Source organism: Temnothorax nylanderi, unplaced genomic scaffold, assembly GCF_030848795.1.
Source record: "Temnothorax nylanderi isolate EJ_2023f unplaced genomic scaffold, tnyl_v1.0 TNYL_tig0064_pilon, whole genome shotgun sequence".
Taxonomy (NCBI): Eukaryota; Metazoa; Arthropoda; class Insecta; order Hymenoptera; family Formicidae; genus Temnothorax; species Temnothorax nylanderi.
The window spans coordinates 87505-104413 of NW_027249126.1; the positions used below are offsets into that span (position 1 = coordinate 87505).

General features: G+C 39.4%; 1 protein-coding gene across 3 annotated transcripts in view; it reads left to right on the top strand.

Annotated features, from left to right (window-relative positions):
- Osp (myosin phosphatase Rho interacting protein outspread) overlaps positions 1-16909 on the top strand; it is a 167769-nt gene that overhangs the window by 43061 nt on the left and 107799 nt on the right. For all 3 annotated transcript variants that reach the window (XM_071708059.1, XM_071708060.1, XM_071708061.1), the window contains exon 2: positions 7043-7123. In XM_071708059.1, coding sequence (XP_071564160.1) covers positions 7043-7123 — 81 coding nt within the window. The remainder of the gene's footprint in view (positions 1-7042; positions 7124-16909) is intronic.

The window sequence follows — 16909 nt, forward strand, 5'->3', positions numbered from 1 at the left end:
CCGATGAAAGTTTCCCGGGGGTATACTTGAAGTTTATTACGCGTTGAGAGTGTGCGAGTTATCGCTAAAGAGCGACTCTTTCACCAAGGCCATAATTAAACGCTACCAAAATCAAGAATTAGACGTCATTATGCTCGGTGAGCCGTCATTTAGCGAGATTCGATAATCAGCAATAAATTTCTTTCCGGCGTATAATTCCAGTCTTCATTAATTGTAACCGTCAACCGTTAATTAGGTACGCCTTAACTATTTACACCAGCTTGCGGTTAGGAGATACTGTCATTATATCAGTTTCTTACTCGCTTAGTTTATCAATGTTGCATTTTACGCGGGCATTTCCATAATCGAAGCTATTTCGAGACCTCGTAGTAATTGCACTACGATCTATCGATCGGCAATTTGCATCCGAGACTGTACATGAATCTTTTTTATTAAAGATATAAAAGTTATAGAATGTGTAGACATTATTTGTTTTAAGTTCGTACGTTCTTTGAGGAAAACTCAAACCTATTTTAATTAACGATAAAATTATATATGGAATTAAACATCACGCAAACTTGTCCGCCTTTTATGTGTACCATTAGATAAAATATTTTTCTCAGATTGCGCGCCGGAATAAGATTCGATTCCATCGGGACTTCCTGAATCGTAATTGACACGAACGGAGCCCAGGGCGTGTCGGTCGGGTATCCTTTAACCACGACGAAGTATCTAGGTATGCTCTTTCGCTGAGGAATTCGCAGGGCATCGGTAATTTCTTGAGGTTTTCCGCGGTCGTTACGCGGTCGCGAAGTTAATTGAGTAGAAAGCGATTCAACGTGGAAATGTGTCGGCTCCTCTGCCGGGCGTATTAAATGTCTCGGCGTTATATTATCATTAGAGAGAACAGGGAAAGGAAGAGAAAATGTCTGTTATTATTTTGAGGCAATAAAGCTACATCGAAATAAGTATAACTGGACAAGTCATACAAAAAAATGCAATTACAGAATCAATTGCATTGTTAATTACACTTATTGTTAATTAGCAGCAATTGTACCACCACATTATTTTTCAATGTTACAAGTTACAAGTAACAGCAATTTATAAAAACAACGGTAAACGGTGGCAGCTTACTTAAAAATTCTCATAAAGTAAAAAAAGATTAATCACAATTAATTTTATTATTCAAAAATATTAGTATAATAATATATTTTAGTATGTTGTCTTAATTACTCATAAATAATTCATAACGCAAAGAAGCAACAAGAAATAAAATAATATACACTACAAAATGTATCAAATATATTTTTTTAAAGAATAACAAAATTTTTAAGGAATAAACGTTAGGATAATAACGCAAAGAATAAAACATATACGATCAGTGATTCGTGCTATTTAACAGCGAGACATGTAATTTGTCTTTAAACAAGAGGAAATAGAGGGTGGAGATGATGCATTTCCGATGCAGTTGATATTGTCTATTGCCGTTGTGGAATCGGTTGTTCCGCTCGACGAATCGTATCTGCAAATTTCCAGTATAGTAGTATGGAAGAGAAACGTTGAAATTATATCCGCCAAACTACAGGCCGAGGCGAGACACATTCATCCTGTCACCTACATTCGTGTTTGTTCTGTCCTTCCGATAGCGTTCTTTTCCCCGGCGCGCGGCGTGGCGCACGTCGTTATCGTGAAAGTGCGTGCGATCGTGCAGCGATAATCGCACGATGCCTCGTCACAGATTGGTAGAAAACGCGCCGGTAATGCCCGACTCCCGTCAGATGAAAACAGGGAAAATTCTATGTCATGCTGCCGTCTGTAACAGGGCAATTGCTTCGAGAAATTGACCGTATCAGCAAGAATTTTCTCATGCAAGAATGAGAGTATGGTAATATAGAGAGAGAAGCTTTTCCCGTTTTTTGACGTAATATTAATTAAGAAATTTCAACATAGGTACTAAAATATATTATATACTATAATATTTTCGAATAATAAAATTAATTGTGATTAATCTTTTCGTGAGAATTTCTAAGTAAGCTGCCACCGTTGTTTTTATAGATTGCTGTTACTTGTAACATTGAAAAAATAATCAATACGTATAATTTAAACTTTACATATAAATGGATTAAAGATAAAGACATAAAATATGGAGAAAAAAATTGGTATTTTAGCATTATAGATGTTACCTAAAAAGAAAAGAGAAGATACACCGAGTATCGCAACAGCTCTTCTGTGATTTTGAAGTAGGACGAATATCAATCTATAACCAAACATATGCGATTTCCTTCTTTCTATTTTTAGGCCGTAGGATGATATCGGTCGTTCTACTTTCGGGCGAGTCAGAGAAATTGATGTACAGGTTTATTTTCTTCGATACATTCCACGCGAACTTTTTCTTCGCCGGCAATCTCGCGTGAGACCTATGTACGCAATGTCGCCGATTCTCGCGTAGACGAGTGAGTGCTTGCAGAACCGGGGGTGAGAAAAGAAGACCTATGGCTCTTACGTTAATAGGAGTGTCGCGTTCGCATTCTTTCCGATTGATTTTGATACGTGCGCGACGCGAAAAATGTTCGTTATCAAGTCGCGTGTATCGCAATTAAAGATATAGCGAAGGACGGATACAGAGGCAGGGGATGTTCCTTCCTTCGAATCTCTAATCCTTCTTTCTCTTCGTCCTCGATCGACCGATTGCATCGCGTGATAACGTCTCACGGCCGAGGTGGGGACAGGTTTTCAGTGCACACGGGGGTTCGATCCGCCAGTCACCGGATGTGGGATATGCAGGCGACGAGACGCGTGGGATTCCTCTTCGGTGCGTAACACGCGAATATACACCGCCGTTCCGACCTGGCAATGCCGAAGCAACGAGGAAACTTTCCCACTGAGCGAGAAATTAAGTTTTCGGAAAGCTATCGGGACAAGGACATTTAGGAATTATTTTCTTTCCGAATTTTTATCTAGAAGCATAGAAAACTGTTCGATAATGGAATGGAATCGGAAAAAACGGAAAAATTGTATCACTTGTAAACATTTTTCACGCCACACAATTTTACTCTCTTCATTTTACAATTAGAATTGATTTTACTTTCATATATGTTTTATATTTGCTTGAAGATTAACATATTCTCCATTATGTATTTTCGTTTAGTTGCTCAGAGATTTTTATCTCACGATATAATAAATATTAATATAGTTTCTATTTTTGGATTTTTTTTACTTCTCGTGCTTTACTTAATTTTCGTTTTCTTGAAGCATTGTAATTACGACATTATACTAACATTGTAATTAATTAAACTAGTTTTTACTTAATGAAGATTAAGCATGAGCAGAAATTTATTACTTTTTATCTGTTTATTAACTTATTCATTAGTTTATTAAAGTCAAAATGTCAGAGAATTTTTATATTCTACTTGCGTGATGGTTGTAATGTTTCCGGAACAAGCCCGCGGGAGGGATTCGAGGAAAAATATATTTCCAACGAAATCCTGTAACCATCGTCGAGCGGTGCTTTTCGCATTCCAAGCGTATATAGGAAATCGAATGCTGGCGGCGAGTTAATGCGTGCAACGGGATTTTCTTATTGGGCAGGCATCGCTCGCGACACGCTCTGTTTGGCTAACGAGGCGGCGAACGTGGCAGCGGACCTTTAATTGCTTTAATAAAGTATAGCTCGGTGCCTCGTTGCTCCGTCGTTTCGCCACGTTCGCAATATCGCCTTCGAAAGGTCGAAGAGATCGTCGTGAACGCGCTCTCTCGGCACCTACGCCATCGCTGCACCGTTGTAACGCGGGGGCACGTTTATGTCGGCCTTATTAGAGATTAGAAACGTGGTGGGCCCCGTCGCGTTCTGGGTCACGTTGTTTCGAGCTTAAGGACTGGCAAGGACTCCGTTCCGCGAAGCGTGTCAAGGACGACCAGAAGGAAGCGGTCCGCCCGAGAGCGAGCGACCTGTTGTCCAATTATTATCAATTGTGAGACAAGTACCTCCGATTGCGTAACGTCGCGATAGTCACATTTGTTGATTCGCACGAGAAAGAAAGAGAGAAGGAGAAAGATCATGAATTATCCTTAATGGATCGTGTCGGGAGAAGCACAGTACGATATTGGCCGGGCAACTTCTCGCCAAGCGTGAAAAAATCGGATGAGAGCCGTGACAGACCCGAATCGTCGAAGCCTGTACCCTTAATTAGCGTGATAAATCGTGATGCGAATGAAATTTCCGTATCGAAGTCTCGGTAATTGGTAATACGAGATGTAACTTTAACTACGCAGATTTATTGGATAATTTGCATGCTCGTGTTGAACATGGGATTGAAGGCCGCGCGCGAGAGATACAGATTTTATAAAATATACTTCAATTTTAATGCAATCTATACTACATCTCGAATGACTAATATCTTAATTACTATACTGAAACTACTGAAAGAGTATGCTGTAGCAATTTCATCCGGTGATTGTAGGATATCCTGTCTACTTCGGGAATTTATTTATGAAAAGATTATGAGATAAAATATTGCTGGCTTACTAGCTGCACGGTATATTGACTCCGTATGAAATTATTTCATAACGATACTCGCCGATGCGTTTTAGTGACCGGCGATATGCAGGGCGGTTTACGGTTCGCTAAGCTCACGCCGTCGGTACGTGACAATCAACACGCCGGAAGTTAATTGTGAACGCGCGACGAGCGACAGGAAATCGTACGAACCGGACGGAAAGCAGTTAAACAGAGCGTAAGCACTCGTTCAGTGAAATTGATTCGGTCGGCAAAAAAGTGGAATCTCTCACCGGTGATCCGCAACACATCTCACGAGCGCGTTATCGATATATACCGAGAGAATTAGGCGACTTTCGATTAGCCTTGCGTTTTTCAGCAAACATTTTCTCGATAAACAGTGACTGTGATCACGGCCAACGAGATAACTGGACCGTGAATCCGGTGTTTGACATTATAAGTACATGAAATAGCGTGGAAAGTGTCGCTGTTTTTATCTTTTCACGATGCTCGCAATGTATAATCCAACGAATCGAGAAGGTCCACATTTAATTTTTTTTACAATGATTTTTTTATACGTCAGGTATTTTCATTTAAATGAGAAATTTGATCTGTATGAATCAGATATCTGTATCTTGTGAGACCCATTTTTAGTTCGAGACCACATTTTAAAATTTAAGATAGACGTATAAAACTGGCTTTATATTTGAAATAAATTGTGGTTTGTTAGTTTTTATATATGTTTAGGCGTTTAGCGTTTTTATCGGGTATTCGATGTTTTTTCGTTTAGCTCGTACAAGGAAGCGTCGTAATTTTCCCGAAGGAAAGAGGCGTGGAACACCTCATTCGCAGAGCAGCCTGCCTTTATTTCTCCATAAAGCCGAGTGAATTCTCGTTCTTATCCCGGTCCTCTCAGATGAGAGAGAGATGATCGCCTCGTTTCGAGGTTACCACGCAATGAGAGATCGGCCGGACGGACGAGAACGAACGACGTATTACTTCTTTCGCGAGAGCTGCCTTTTTGCCGGTTCGGCCACGCCGCTCCGTTGTGTAAACGCGATACGATAGCCATTATTTACGCGGCATTATCTACCACAGGGATATAACGAGTGCCAAATTATTGCGCGTTGATTGCCGCGGATAAGCACTTGCGTTTTTGACCACGTAGAGACTTGTAATCGTGTAAAGTCTCGAATTGCCGAAGACGTAGATTTATTTAAGTCGACGTTGCACTACAGTTGTAACATGATTATACGTCGTATTTTATTGGGTCAATTGCGTCAAATGTGAATTTGATTGCCTACATAAATATATAATAATGGGAACGGTGATTTACGATTTGAAGCTGAAAGTAATTTTCGAGTTTTTGATGAAAACGTTTTCAAGCAATGACATAAAAAAATTATATGATTTAAAGTAAGTTTCTTTAATAACAAGTTTAAAATTTAATTTTCATTTCTACAAGTATATAAATGTTACTCTGACATTGAGTTATTATTCGCGTATATTCGCGCGATTGTCACAAAATTTAATCAATTACATTAAGACGCTTATATGTTGGAAGGGTTAAATTTATTATACTTCTATCTAAATAAATCTCTCTTAATGAAACCATTAGTGCGGCGCGTGCCTGTCGGTACGTTTGCATTCGTTTCAGTCGAATTAAGAGAAAAGCACTCGAGAAATGTACGAGAGATTTAATGACGTGCTCTTACGCGGGACGATTCTCTTATTTTTGTAATACCACGGTGCTGTGTGCACGCGCCAATAAATGAAAAAGAGAGACAGGCAAAACGGATGTGTTGAAAATGGAAACGACGCTTGGTGACCGATGAGAATGCTCGATACACTTGATGAATGCCTGATGCTTTAAGATTCTTTAGAGATAGGTTTCCATTCACGTGGCTATCATTTCCACGTGAACGGCTGTCTAACTCTCTCTTTCATCCTGTTTCTACGAGTATTCGGAACTCTATTACGAACAATAATAAGAGACCACTGCACAAAACGCGCTTCGCTCGAAAGTTTGATTAGCCCCTTAGTTCTCTTCTGATAGAACAGTATTTTGTGGACGCGATATGACAGCGGCGACTATTTCTTATTCTTAATCTTTAACCCGCGTTTCCTGCGATAGAAAAAGAAGCCCTCTATAACGCTGACAAATCGGTCTCAGCCTCGTGAAATCGAGGCCACGTCATAATAACGCACCGGCATGTCGGATTCGTTTCTTTTACTCCACCTCCGGCCTTTAGTGTTACTTCTATCTTAGAACATTATTATACAGAATATATATACCTGTGTTATCATCAATTTTTTCCATTTAGAAAATTTTTTCAACTTGAGAAGTCAATCTCTTCTTAGATAAATTTAATTTTTTTTATAACTTGCTAATTTAATATTTCTTGAATAATTACATTTCAAATTAGGTTGGTTTTATAATATAATTATTTTTTAAATTTATGAAACTTTGATTTATTCAGCTTTGAAGAAAACCATTTATTATCTCGAAAACAATACAAAAATAAGAATGACAATAATTATCTAACGTGAACAATTTTTTTGTTTTAGGCTACAAGGAAGATCTCCAAATGTGGATATCTATTCGTCGCGCCTGGATGGGATTTTTCAAACCCGCTGAATCGGACAAAGGTATGTATCGCTTTTATCGATTCGCCAAAGGAACATATCTGACACATTCCCTTTAATCGAGCGTCATTGACGTCGATTGAATTACGCCGCAGAGACGAAGGAAAAATATTGTTAATCGTCGATCGGAAGTGCGCGCCGTGATCGATCACTTCCGTTCCGATGCTCGGGGGTACGTGACGTTATCAGCCGATCGAGTCTATCGATCGCGGGAAATCACGCCGTGAGATGTGGATCGGGCCGGCCGGCCGCGCAATTTGCTCATTATCGAGAAAGTGAGGATAAGCGGGCGCCGTTTCTCGTATCCTCCGCGCCGCTGAAAGGGGCCCGCGATACGTTTTTGCACGGTATCGCGCGAAGCGATTCGCGCGCGCAGTTCGCTTCGCGAAAACGTGACTTTGAGGAACACGTAAAACGAAGTCGTTCCGGCTTTATTTTACATTTATGACGGCGCGCACGAATGTTGTTCCTTTCTAAACTTTCTCCGATATGAAATATACGCTCGTTAACACTTCGTACGGATACGTTTCTTGTTTTTCTTTTTTATCTCGATGAGTCGGTCGTGCTATAGAGAATCACAGTTTTTCGATACCAGCCTATCGAAATGTTTAGACGTTGATTGCGGCGCGGCGACTCGCTGAGAAGTGCAGAAACGCGGATGTTGATTCGCCAAGCTGTCGGTCGTATGATTTATGCTTGTCTAATGGGAACGACGGCTGTTGTAATTTTCTCTGTCAAAGCACCCGCGACATGTGCTACTTGATTGACGTGTCGGGAATCCGGTCACGGTTTAATCTAAAAGGCGCAGTTGTCAAGAGGGGGACATAGACAATTCGAAAAATTATAATAACAATTCGTAGTGATGTTGTTACATCGGTAATACACGGTGACCTTTAAGAAAAACCGTAAGGTTCTTATTACAGTACATATAAGAGCGACTGCTTATTAATTAAGAAAAAGTGACTGCCCTGCGATATTCTTGAATTATGAAGGAAATGTCAAGCAAGATGTTGTTGAATCGTTACTATATATCGAGGATCAACAATAACCTTTTAGTCATTGAGAAACTCATGCGTTTATCTTTCACCGTATTACGAGTTTCGTGTAATACTTCAGAATATTATCTGTAATTATCATCAACGGTATATATTTACGAATTAAACTATTCGGGAAGGCTAAGAAACTGATAGAAGAAAGCGCAATTTCCTAGTTCAAAGTTGTCTGTTGGGGCGCAGGTATAGTCTTGATTATAGCCGAGATTTACACGATCGATAATTACCGACATATATTGAGCTCGTTCGTCTTACATCAAATAGAAAGTCTCATGGTGACCGTCTTTGGCCTCGATCTTGGTCTCGCTTGCGATAATCTGTCGGGTGATGTTCTATGACAGGTCGACCGCCTTAATTTTTGCTAGGGTTTCTCAATCTATCGCAAATAGGATCCGCGCTTTCACGGAGTACCGCCACATGTGAAAGATTCAGTTCTATCAGATAGAAATACAGTTTCTTTCGTAACCGCGTAATTGTTTTTTTAAACTTCGATATCTATTCGTTCGCTCTTTGCAAGTCTAATTCACTTAACGTCCTCAAAAATCTTTGATCGTCTTCCGCGAAATAATTTTCTGCATCATAACATATTCGCAATCGGTATACCGTAACATTTAACTACTTTCTACTACACACTTTGTGCTCACATATATATTCAACACATTTGTGTTATATTCTCAGCAACCATAAAACTGTGTCATAAAGTTTATTAAACTTTTTATCTTATAGGAGATTTACATATAATCTTATATAAAAAAATTTATAATATATTATTAAAATTAGGAGGTTTATAAGGAAACGATTTAATCCGCGTAACTATATATGTGTCAGATTTAATTACGCAGCAACATTTAGTATAATAAAAAGAACTTTTATTATTCTCATTAAGTATTATCGAAATTACTTATCTACACTATTAGCTATTTATTATCGCCATTTGTTAGCTACAATACAAGTCATTTATAACGTAGGTATATCTTCCGTAGTCCTTGGAGGGCTTTAAGGCAGCAATAAACGCTTTCTACTACTATTACTATTACTTTGAGTCTCTGTAAAAGACGCTTGTCATAAAAGGAGGAAGTTACTCGGTGAACGACTGCTTTCAGACTATCTCGGTTACCTGGGACTCTCTCGATTAACGAATTATTGTCGTTCCCGCAGTTAAAGGTATTATCGAGAGATTACATGGACCGCGACACGAGCCCGTAAATTCCGGTCGTTGCGCTGAGGAGAAAGTGAATATAATTAGAAGCCGCTTTAAGAAGGCCTTAAAGGCCTTTGAGGCCCGAGCGGTGCGTAACAGCCGTTAATGCGTGGTACCGACTCCTTAATTAAGTGAACCTTGTTAATTCATACACACGGCGTGTCCCCAGGATTTTCTTTCTCTCTCTCTCTCTCTTTCTGCCTCGCCCCCTCCGCAGTGATAAATCCCACAGCTACGTTCAATAATTCAGCAGACGCTTTAATAACGACATCGCGTTAAGGTTGACGATATTTTATCGCCCAAGACGGTGCTTAAGGGAGACTCGGATTCTTGAGAGATTATTACTTAATATTTTACGGCATTCCTATCCGATTCTTTTCCCATGAAAACGTTCGCGATTATGAACGCTCGCTGAATAGCGAACGTACCACAGTTGCGATTTATCATATCTCAGCTATTAATCTATTAATCTATTAATCTATTAATTTGTTTATGATGAAAAGTTAAATAAAAAATTTTGATATTTTACTTATAGCTATCTAAATTACTAAAGAAATAGTTTTGACAATAACAAAATAACATTGCATATATTTAGTAATAAAAATTTAGAAATAAAACTCATTACTTGTGAATTGTTAAGTATATTTTATTTATTTATTTGTGTAATTGATTATAAAAATAGGTTTTATAAAAAATATATTTCTTGTATTTTGTATAATCAGTTGCATACACGAATGCATAAATAAAATACATTAAATAATTAATATATAAAATTCTTATTTTTAAAGAATAATTTACCAAGCAATTGAGTGAAATAATTGAGAGTAGAATCGTTACATTGGATATAAGTATTTATAAAATTTATATACGTTGTACTTGAGCAACCAGTTAAATCTACAATATTTACATATCTGTTGTCAGTCAAGTGATATTTTGGCAAACCCGCGCGTCGTAACCGTTACGACGGATTTCGGATTTGTTCACGGTTACAGACGGAGACAGAGGAGAATTCATCTAGGTAGTCGTTCGGTATTTCACACGTTTCGAATTTCACGACGGCCGATGGCGTCGTGGTACAACTCTCATCTAGCGATATAATAAAGCGACGCCTTTATTTTCACTCCGATAATACCTCGAGGCGTCGAGAGAAGTCGAATGGTAGGAATCTCTCACGGATCGTGAGATCGAAGAGGATCGATGGATCTCCGTTGCAGTATTGCGGTTAGAGAAATACTCTCGCGAGTATGCGTAACTATTCGCGCGGCTAGAAATTACATTTATTCTGTTCTTCTATCGATTTCCCTCTGAAGTTGAAAGCCTTTCTTTAGAATCTCTAGATCAATAATCTATCAGCAATTTAGATAGTATCGTAGATCAATATTTTCCAATAATATAGAGTCTAATAATATACAGACCTAATAATAATTATTTCCTGCCGCAAATTCCTTCCTCGATTGAACGTTTAGATGAACTTCAAATAGCCGAAAGAACGTAATGACGAGATATTTTATGAATCTATCAGGCAACATATAACGTCTTTCCCTCTTAACTATTGCGACCTATTTATTACGATATTTTTAATATAAAAAAACGTAACTTACGCCTATATGGTATAAGAAAGTCTATGGAAACTGTTGAATATTTAATGTACGTATCCAATATCAATCGCGATTCATTGATATATGTACGTAAAATCCTGGTGCTTGCGTCACGGTGCTCTTTGTAAAAGCGCGACGTAAAGATACGGAAAACAATGAAAATCGTCCGAAACATCGTAAAGCAAGCACGCATTGGAACGCGTGTGCGCAGCAGTAAAACGCTCGATTATACATTCACTGCGTGTTTGCGTCGTCGTAACGACACCGTAAAACGATAAGGTGCAACAACTCTGACGATAACGCGACCAGGCCTTTTTCTTGCGTAACAATATTTGCACAGGGATAAATAAATTTCTACATTGTGACACTTGTAAGAAAGTGGACTCTATCGGTCATGTTTTGATTTCGCCCGTTACCTTTCGCAGCTACTCGTCTTTATAGCTACGTGAAGAATTTGCACAACTTTGCCGAAAGAGTGCGAAATAATTCGCGGCACGAATAAATGACGTAAATGCGCGAAAGCACGTATGCAACATGTCACGTGATCGCAAAAACACGCTGCTGGATTGATCGATTTTCTGCGGTAGCAAATACGCTGCCGATTGATAACAGTCATATCGATAATCGGAACGGGAGCGTGATAACGCGGCGGTTTCGGTGGCTATAATTCGCGAATTGCTTCATAGTTAATACCATCGGCCGTGATAGAGTTATTTTTCTTCTTTTTTCATAGGCAGGTCGTTGATCACGACCTCGATTAATTTATTCGATTCGGTGTTAATCGATTACGCGAGGTAGCTTACGAGGCAGAAACTCTTAATTGCAACCGCGGCCCATTCTGCATGGTCAGCCGGTTCGATACATTAATGTTGCGGCAACGTTTTACACATGTTTCGTTAGCTTTTAACGTAAAACAATATTTCGCGTTCTTTATTGCGTAACAATTATATCGCTGCATTGCTAATTTACTTCCGCGACACGGTTACCGTCGTCAGAGATTGTCGGTCGTCGCACGGCTGAGAAATGCCGCATTTCTTTGCGCACGAATGTTTTCTTCCGTTTCTTCTTGTACACGTTCTATTGTATCGATAAATATATATTCACGGTATGACGGCACTCCGTTGCATAATCCATGTCTTTCGTCGCGACACACCTACGACACCTGCTCGTTGTCACATTTGGCGCTAATCTAAAAGATAAATATACTTATCGCGGAGTAAAGATAGAGAACTCACGTTTTTCGTTTCTGCGTCCCGACTTTACTCTCTCATTGAAAGCAAAGCATCGTATCTGCCTTCTTATCACGCTATTGTAAGACACGTTTGCATCATAAATATCTCGGTTATCATACAATTTTTACAAGAATGGTTATCCAGAAAAATTAATCGATTACAATTTTTCGCAGATAAATATAATCGTGTTTTTAATGATATAACGCTCCGTATATATGCTATCTGAAAAAATTATATAATAAACTCGACGACTAGTTATAATATAAAAAATGGTTCAAATATTTGATGTCAAGAATAAGAAAATCTGCATTGAAATATTTATACAATTAGATGTGTCTAAAGATTTCGATAATATATTTTGCGGAGCGTTCTGTACACAAGCGATAAAACGTAGTATTTTGATACGCATCAAAATAACGTATATATGTGTATATCTCTCGATAAAATATTATCGATAAAAACTTAATGAAATGAACTGGTCGAGCGTCATTGCTAACTACAATTTCGTCTCGCGTGCGCGATGATTCAATTAGGAATGATTGATCCTAATTCTAGTACATCATTACATACACGCATCGTTCATTCCTTTAATTACCCAATTAACGCGCTCACCTCAATTCGCCGAGACTGCGGTCTGTCGAGAAACGAGGGCGTCGCGCCGGAAAATTTGCAAGATATTTTCCCATACAATGAGGGGAAAGAGATGCAGACGCGGGGCGGATATGAAATTGGCGCGGGGTATTCTAATGAACCACGCAGGAAGCGCGAGAAAAATCGAGGTCGGACGCGCGCGCGCGCGCGTGGAATTCCGCGAAACATTCCCGAGCCGTGGATTTACATTGTAGGCGCACCCCCTCCCCGTCCCGGAGTAACTGTTTCCTTTCACTGTTTTTTTCGGTCCCACTGAAAAGGCAAGTAGTTCGTTGCTCGCATTATTTGTGCAGCATTCCCGACACGTGTACGTTCCGCGGTCGAAGGACCGGCCGGTGCGGCGTTAAGGTGCGCCAACGTATCACATTGGCTCGATAAACGAGCCTCGTAAATCGTGACGTTAATCACGGCCACTCGAAATTGTTTGCATGACGTTTTTAATGAACGTTTTTAATGACTCTATTTCGGGATTGCACTTGGCCGAGATCGATTAGAAATAGTATAGACAGCATATTTGATATGAAATCGACACAGTGTTATCACAAATTTACTATCGACAGAGTTCGTGCAATTTTTAATTATAGGCCAATTCCTTTTAGTGACACAAGTCGACATAAGTGTCGTTCTGTCTTTGTTATTCATTGAATGCCAAGAAGGATAGAACGATGTTTGTGTCGACTTGTGTCACTAAAAGGAATTGGCCCTATGTTATTCATTGCATCGATGTTCTTTTATTTTTTGGGTGAGGATTTTTTGCCCACAAAATTACGAAAAGACTGGGAAATAATGAATGAATATATTTCGAATAATTGATTAGAGTAATTTTAATTAGTTATTTTAATTTTAAACTAACATCTAAAATCTCTTTGCTCGAATTTTGGCCTTCCTTAGCTTTGCTATTATCGAGCGTATGTTTTTTGTTTTTATTGATTAGAATAATTTACACATTTTTATTACAGGCGCGCAACAGAAGCAATTTATCTTTGAAGCGCGACGAAATAATTTAATCGCACGCATTTACGTTTCTATGCGCGGCTTTAATGAGCATGTTCCTACTCGCAACGACGCAGTCGTCGCCTTGTGAGCGTCGAGTAGTACGCGGCTTAAGGCCCGGCCGCTGCGAAATGCATTTGCTTACAGCTGGCTCACGTACGTCCATATAAAACATCGCATTATTCGCGAGTTATGCCCCGTACGCACGTCGATGCTTCTTTTCTCTTCTTTTTTTTGCCTTCTCCCTTTTGTGCTGCCTCTTAAAGTCTTCAGGCAGCCCTTAGCGCACATGCGTGTCGTCGTCCGTCTTTTTCCTCCTCTTCTCGTTTTCCTTTTGCTCCTCGATGCGCCACCTTGGAAACGCGCGACGAATGCAAATGTATCTTCAACCTATCCGAATCCGGTGAAGTACATTAGACGATTCTAAATGAAAATATAAGAATAAGGGATTATTGGTGCACAAGTTGGCGGCGAGATTGCAAAAAAACGGCTCTTCCGAATCCGATGAAATATATTAAGCCGAAAAGTATTTTCGCCTTTGTCAACCACGCTTGCCATCTGCGCGGAGCTGCACTTTGCGACTCATTGCCGTTTCATCGGGTTTTGCAACGTTTACGAGCGACGTATATCAGCGCTTTTCAGCGCATTCCGTTTGCAACTTGGAGATGCTACTTAGAAAGGTTGGTGTGTTATAGTTAGCACTGGTTACAGTTTTTTTTTCGTTTGCGTGGCAGCTAGGATTATGACATAAAAAGGGACAGTTTAAAGCTGGGCTGAGATTAGAGCTGGACGTGGTTCTTCTTACATCCATATTCTCCTGGTGCAACTGAACTTTGATTCTATTATATACGATTACAATTGAGAAGGAAATAAATAAATTCGAGAGATCGGCACATACAAAATACACGCGTCCACTTTCGAGCACGAATTTGTATTTGCAGTTCTGAAACCGAAAGTCATCCGCGACGAACTCGCGCTCGTCTCGCTTTCCATTATTGGAAGACATCATCGGAAGACAGCAAAGAACTCACATTTATATGCCTGTATTTATATACCTAATTTTCAATCTACAAACGCGAACTTCGTATTAGATCAGTCGCATTTAGCACTAAATGTGAGACATATACGCCCTATATTTTCATGGTCATCTCGCTTGATGTAGAAACTTAATCTGAGAGATCAGTAGATAGATCGGGAACATAGTAATATCGATAAGCAAAGGTTACTGGGCGAATCAATAAATCGCCGTATAATTTAGCGTTCGCGGTGTTTTATGGCCGTTTATTATGCACCTGCATAAATCATATCACGACAAAAAGCATGCGAAGCGCGAAGTCTCGCCCGCTTCGATCTTGAAGCTTTGCGCATTCCTTACGCGCGTTTCGAAAATAAGTAACGGCGTGTAAGGGGTCAGAAAGCGAAACAAAAGGTCCGGCACGCTTGTCGTGCTAAGCTAATTATCGATAAGGCAATCAATCTCTAGAACGCGCCGCGCTCCAGGTCACTAATGCCAACCTTCGGGCCAAGAGAGAAAGCAGTTTTGATTAGAGTCGTACACCGTCTGATCTGCGATATTAACTGTCCTGATTATGCATAATGTTATAAATTTTTAATGCGTACATATAATTTCGCGAAATCTCCTTGCGCCGCGTGATTGCATCTCGAATATTTGACGATGAAAGTTTTATGTAAAATCACGTTTGATCAGACCGATTCGCGAAACTCGTAAAATCTCGTTAGAATTTTGTTATTTATTTATCATTTACTTATATAAATATAAATGGAATTCAGTTCTATTTGACATGTTATCGGATTAATTTAAAACAAAATTTTACTGTCATATTTTTTTGTCATTATAGTTTTGTTGGCAATCTCATTCTGTACGTTAGATGGGATCTCATGCAAATTTTACGACACACAGTAAGTATATATGAGCGAACACTTTTAAAGCGATGCCAATCTCATGCATTATATAGGCCTCGATGCTTAATATGGATGTCGCTGTCACGAGGCGCCTCGAGAAAGACCATGTTTGATCAAGTCTTTCATCAAGGCTGTGTCAACCGCGAGGTCGTCATGCGCGGGACACCGCCTATGTAAAACTCAAACGTTACAACCTCGTGAAACTCGTTAAAACGACGTTATTTGGCGTAACCAAAGTACCCGCCGTCGTGTACACGATCACGTCGTGACTTCATCGTCTAGCACCTCAGAACTGGCTATTGTTCTATGAATAGAGCTCAGCTATCTCCGTCCCTTCCTAGGATTTCTCTTCGTCAACCTTTCACCGTTTATACCGGAATCACTAAACATGTCGAATGTGTGAAAATTGCGATAGAGATTTTAAAGCATTTTTGTGTTACGTCTATCAAGATAAAATATTTTCCCACGCGAATCTCGTCCTCAAGATAGAACGTCAAATTCGGCTCACTGCAGTGATTTGGTGATGAGAAAAAAACAGGACTAACATATCTTCGCAATTTAGTAGAAAAAGTCTTTATATTTTTGGGTCATTGTTAATTTTAATTTTACAATTAGCCAAATTAACATATCTTTAGATGCAAGAATTGCTATAAAACATGGTATAAAGAAAGATTTAAAAAGCCGGCGAGTATTTATTGGGCGTATGTTGCATATGAAAATCGCAACTTTCAAAAAAAAGAGAAATCGAGATAAATATCGTAGATATTTTTGTAGCGAAGTAGCACTTGTTTTTAATTCGGGCACCATTGTTTCGGATATACTTGCATTACCACAGGTAGCTCGACAAAATTTTTTCGTTCAAGCGTGCCGAGTGCTTCTCATAGTTCCCTTTGTCCCATGACTCGTAACCTCTCTTTGAAATGGAACAATGACGAGGAGGAAAGGAGAATCGGAGAACGCGCGCGGTTACGCAAGCGGTTGCTCTTCAACTGCTCCATGCGTTACGCATCAACGACGGAAAATTAAGCGAAAAACCAGCTTTGAAGAACCGTTCCGTTTTTTCGCGTTTACCGCGTCATCGTACCGCAGAAAAAGTATAATACACCTGTTGTACAGCCAGGAATATTTTCTTAGTCAAG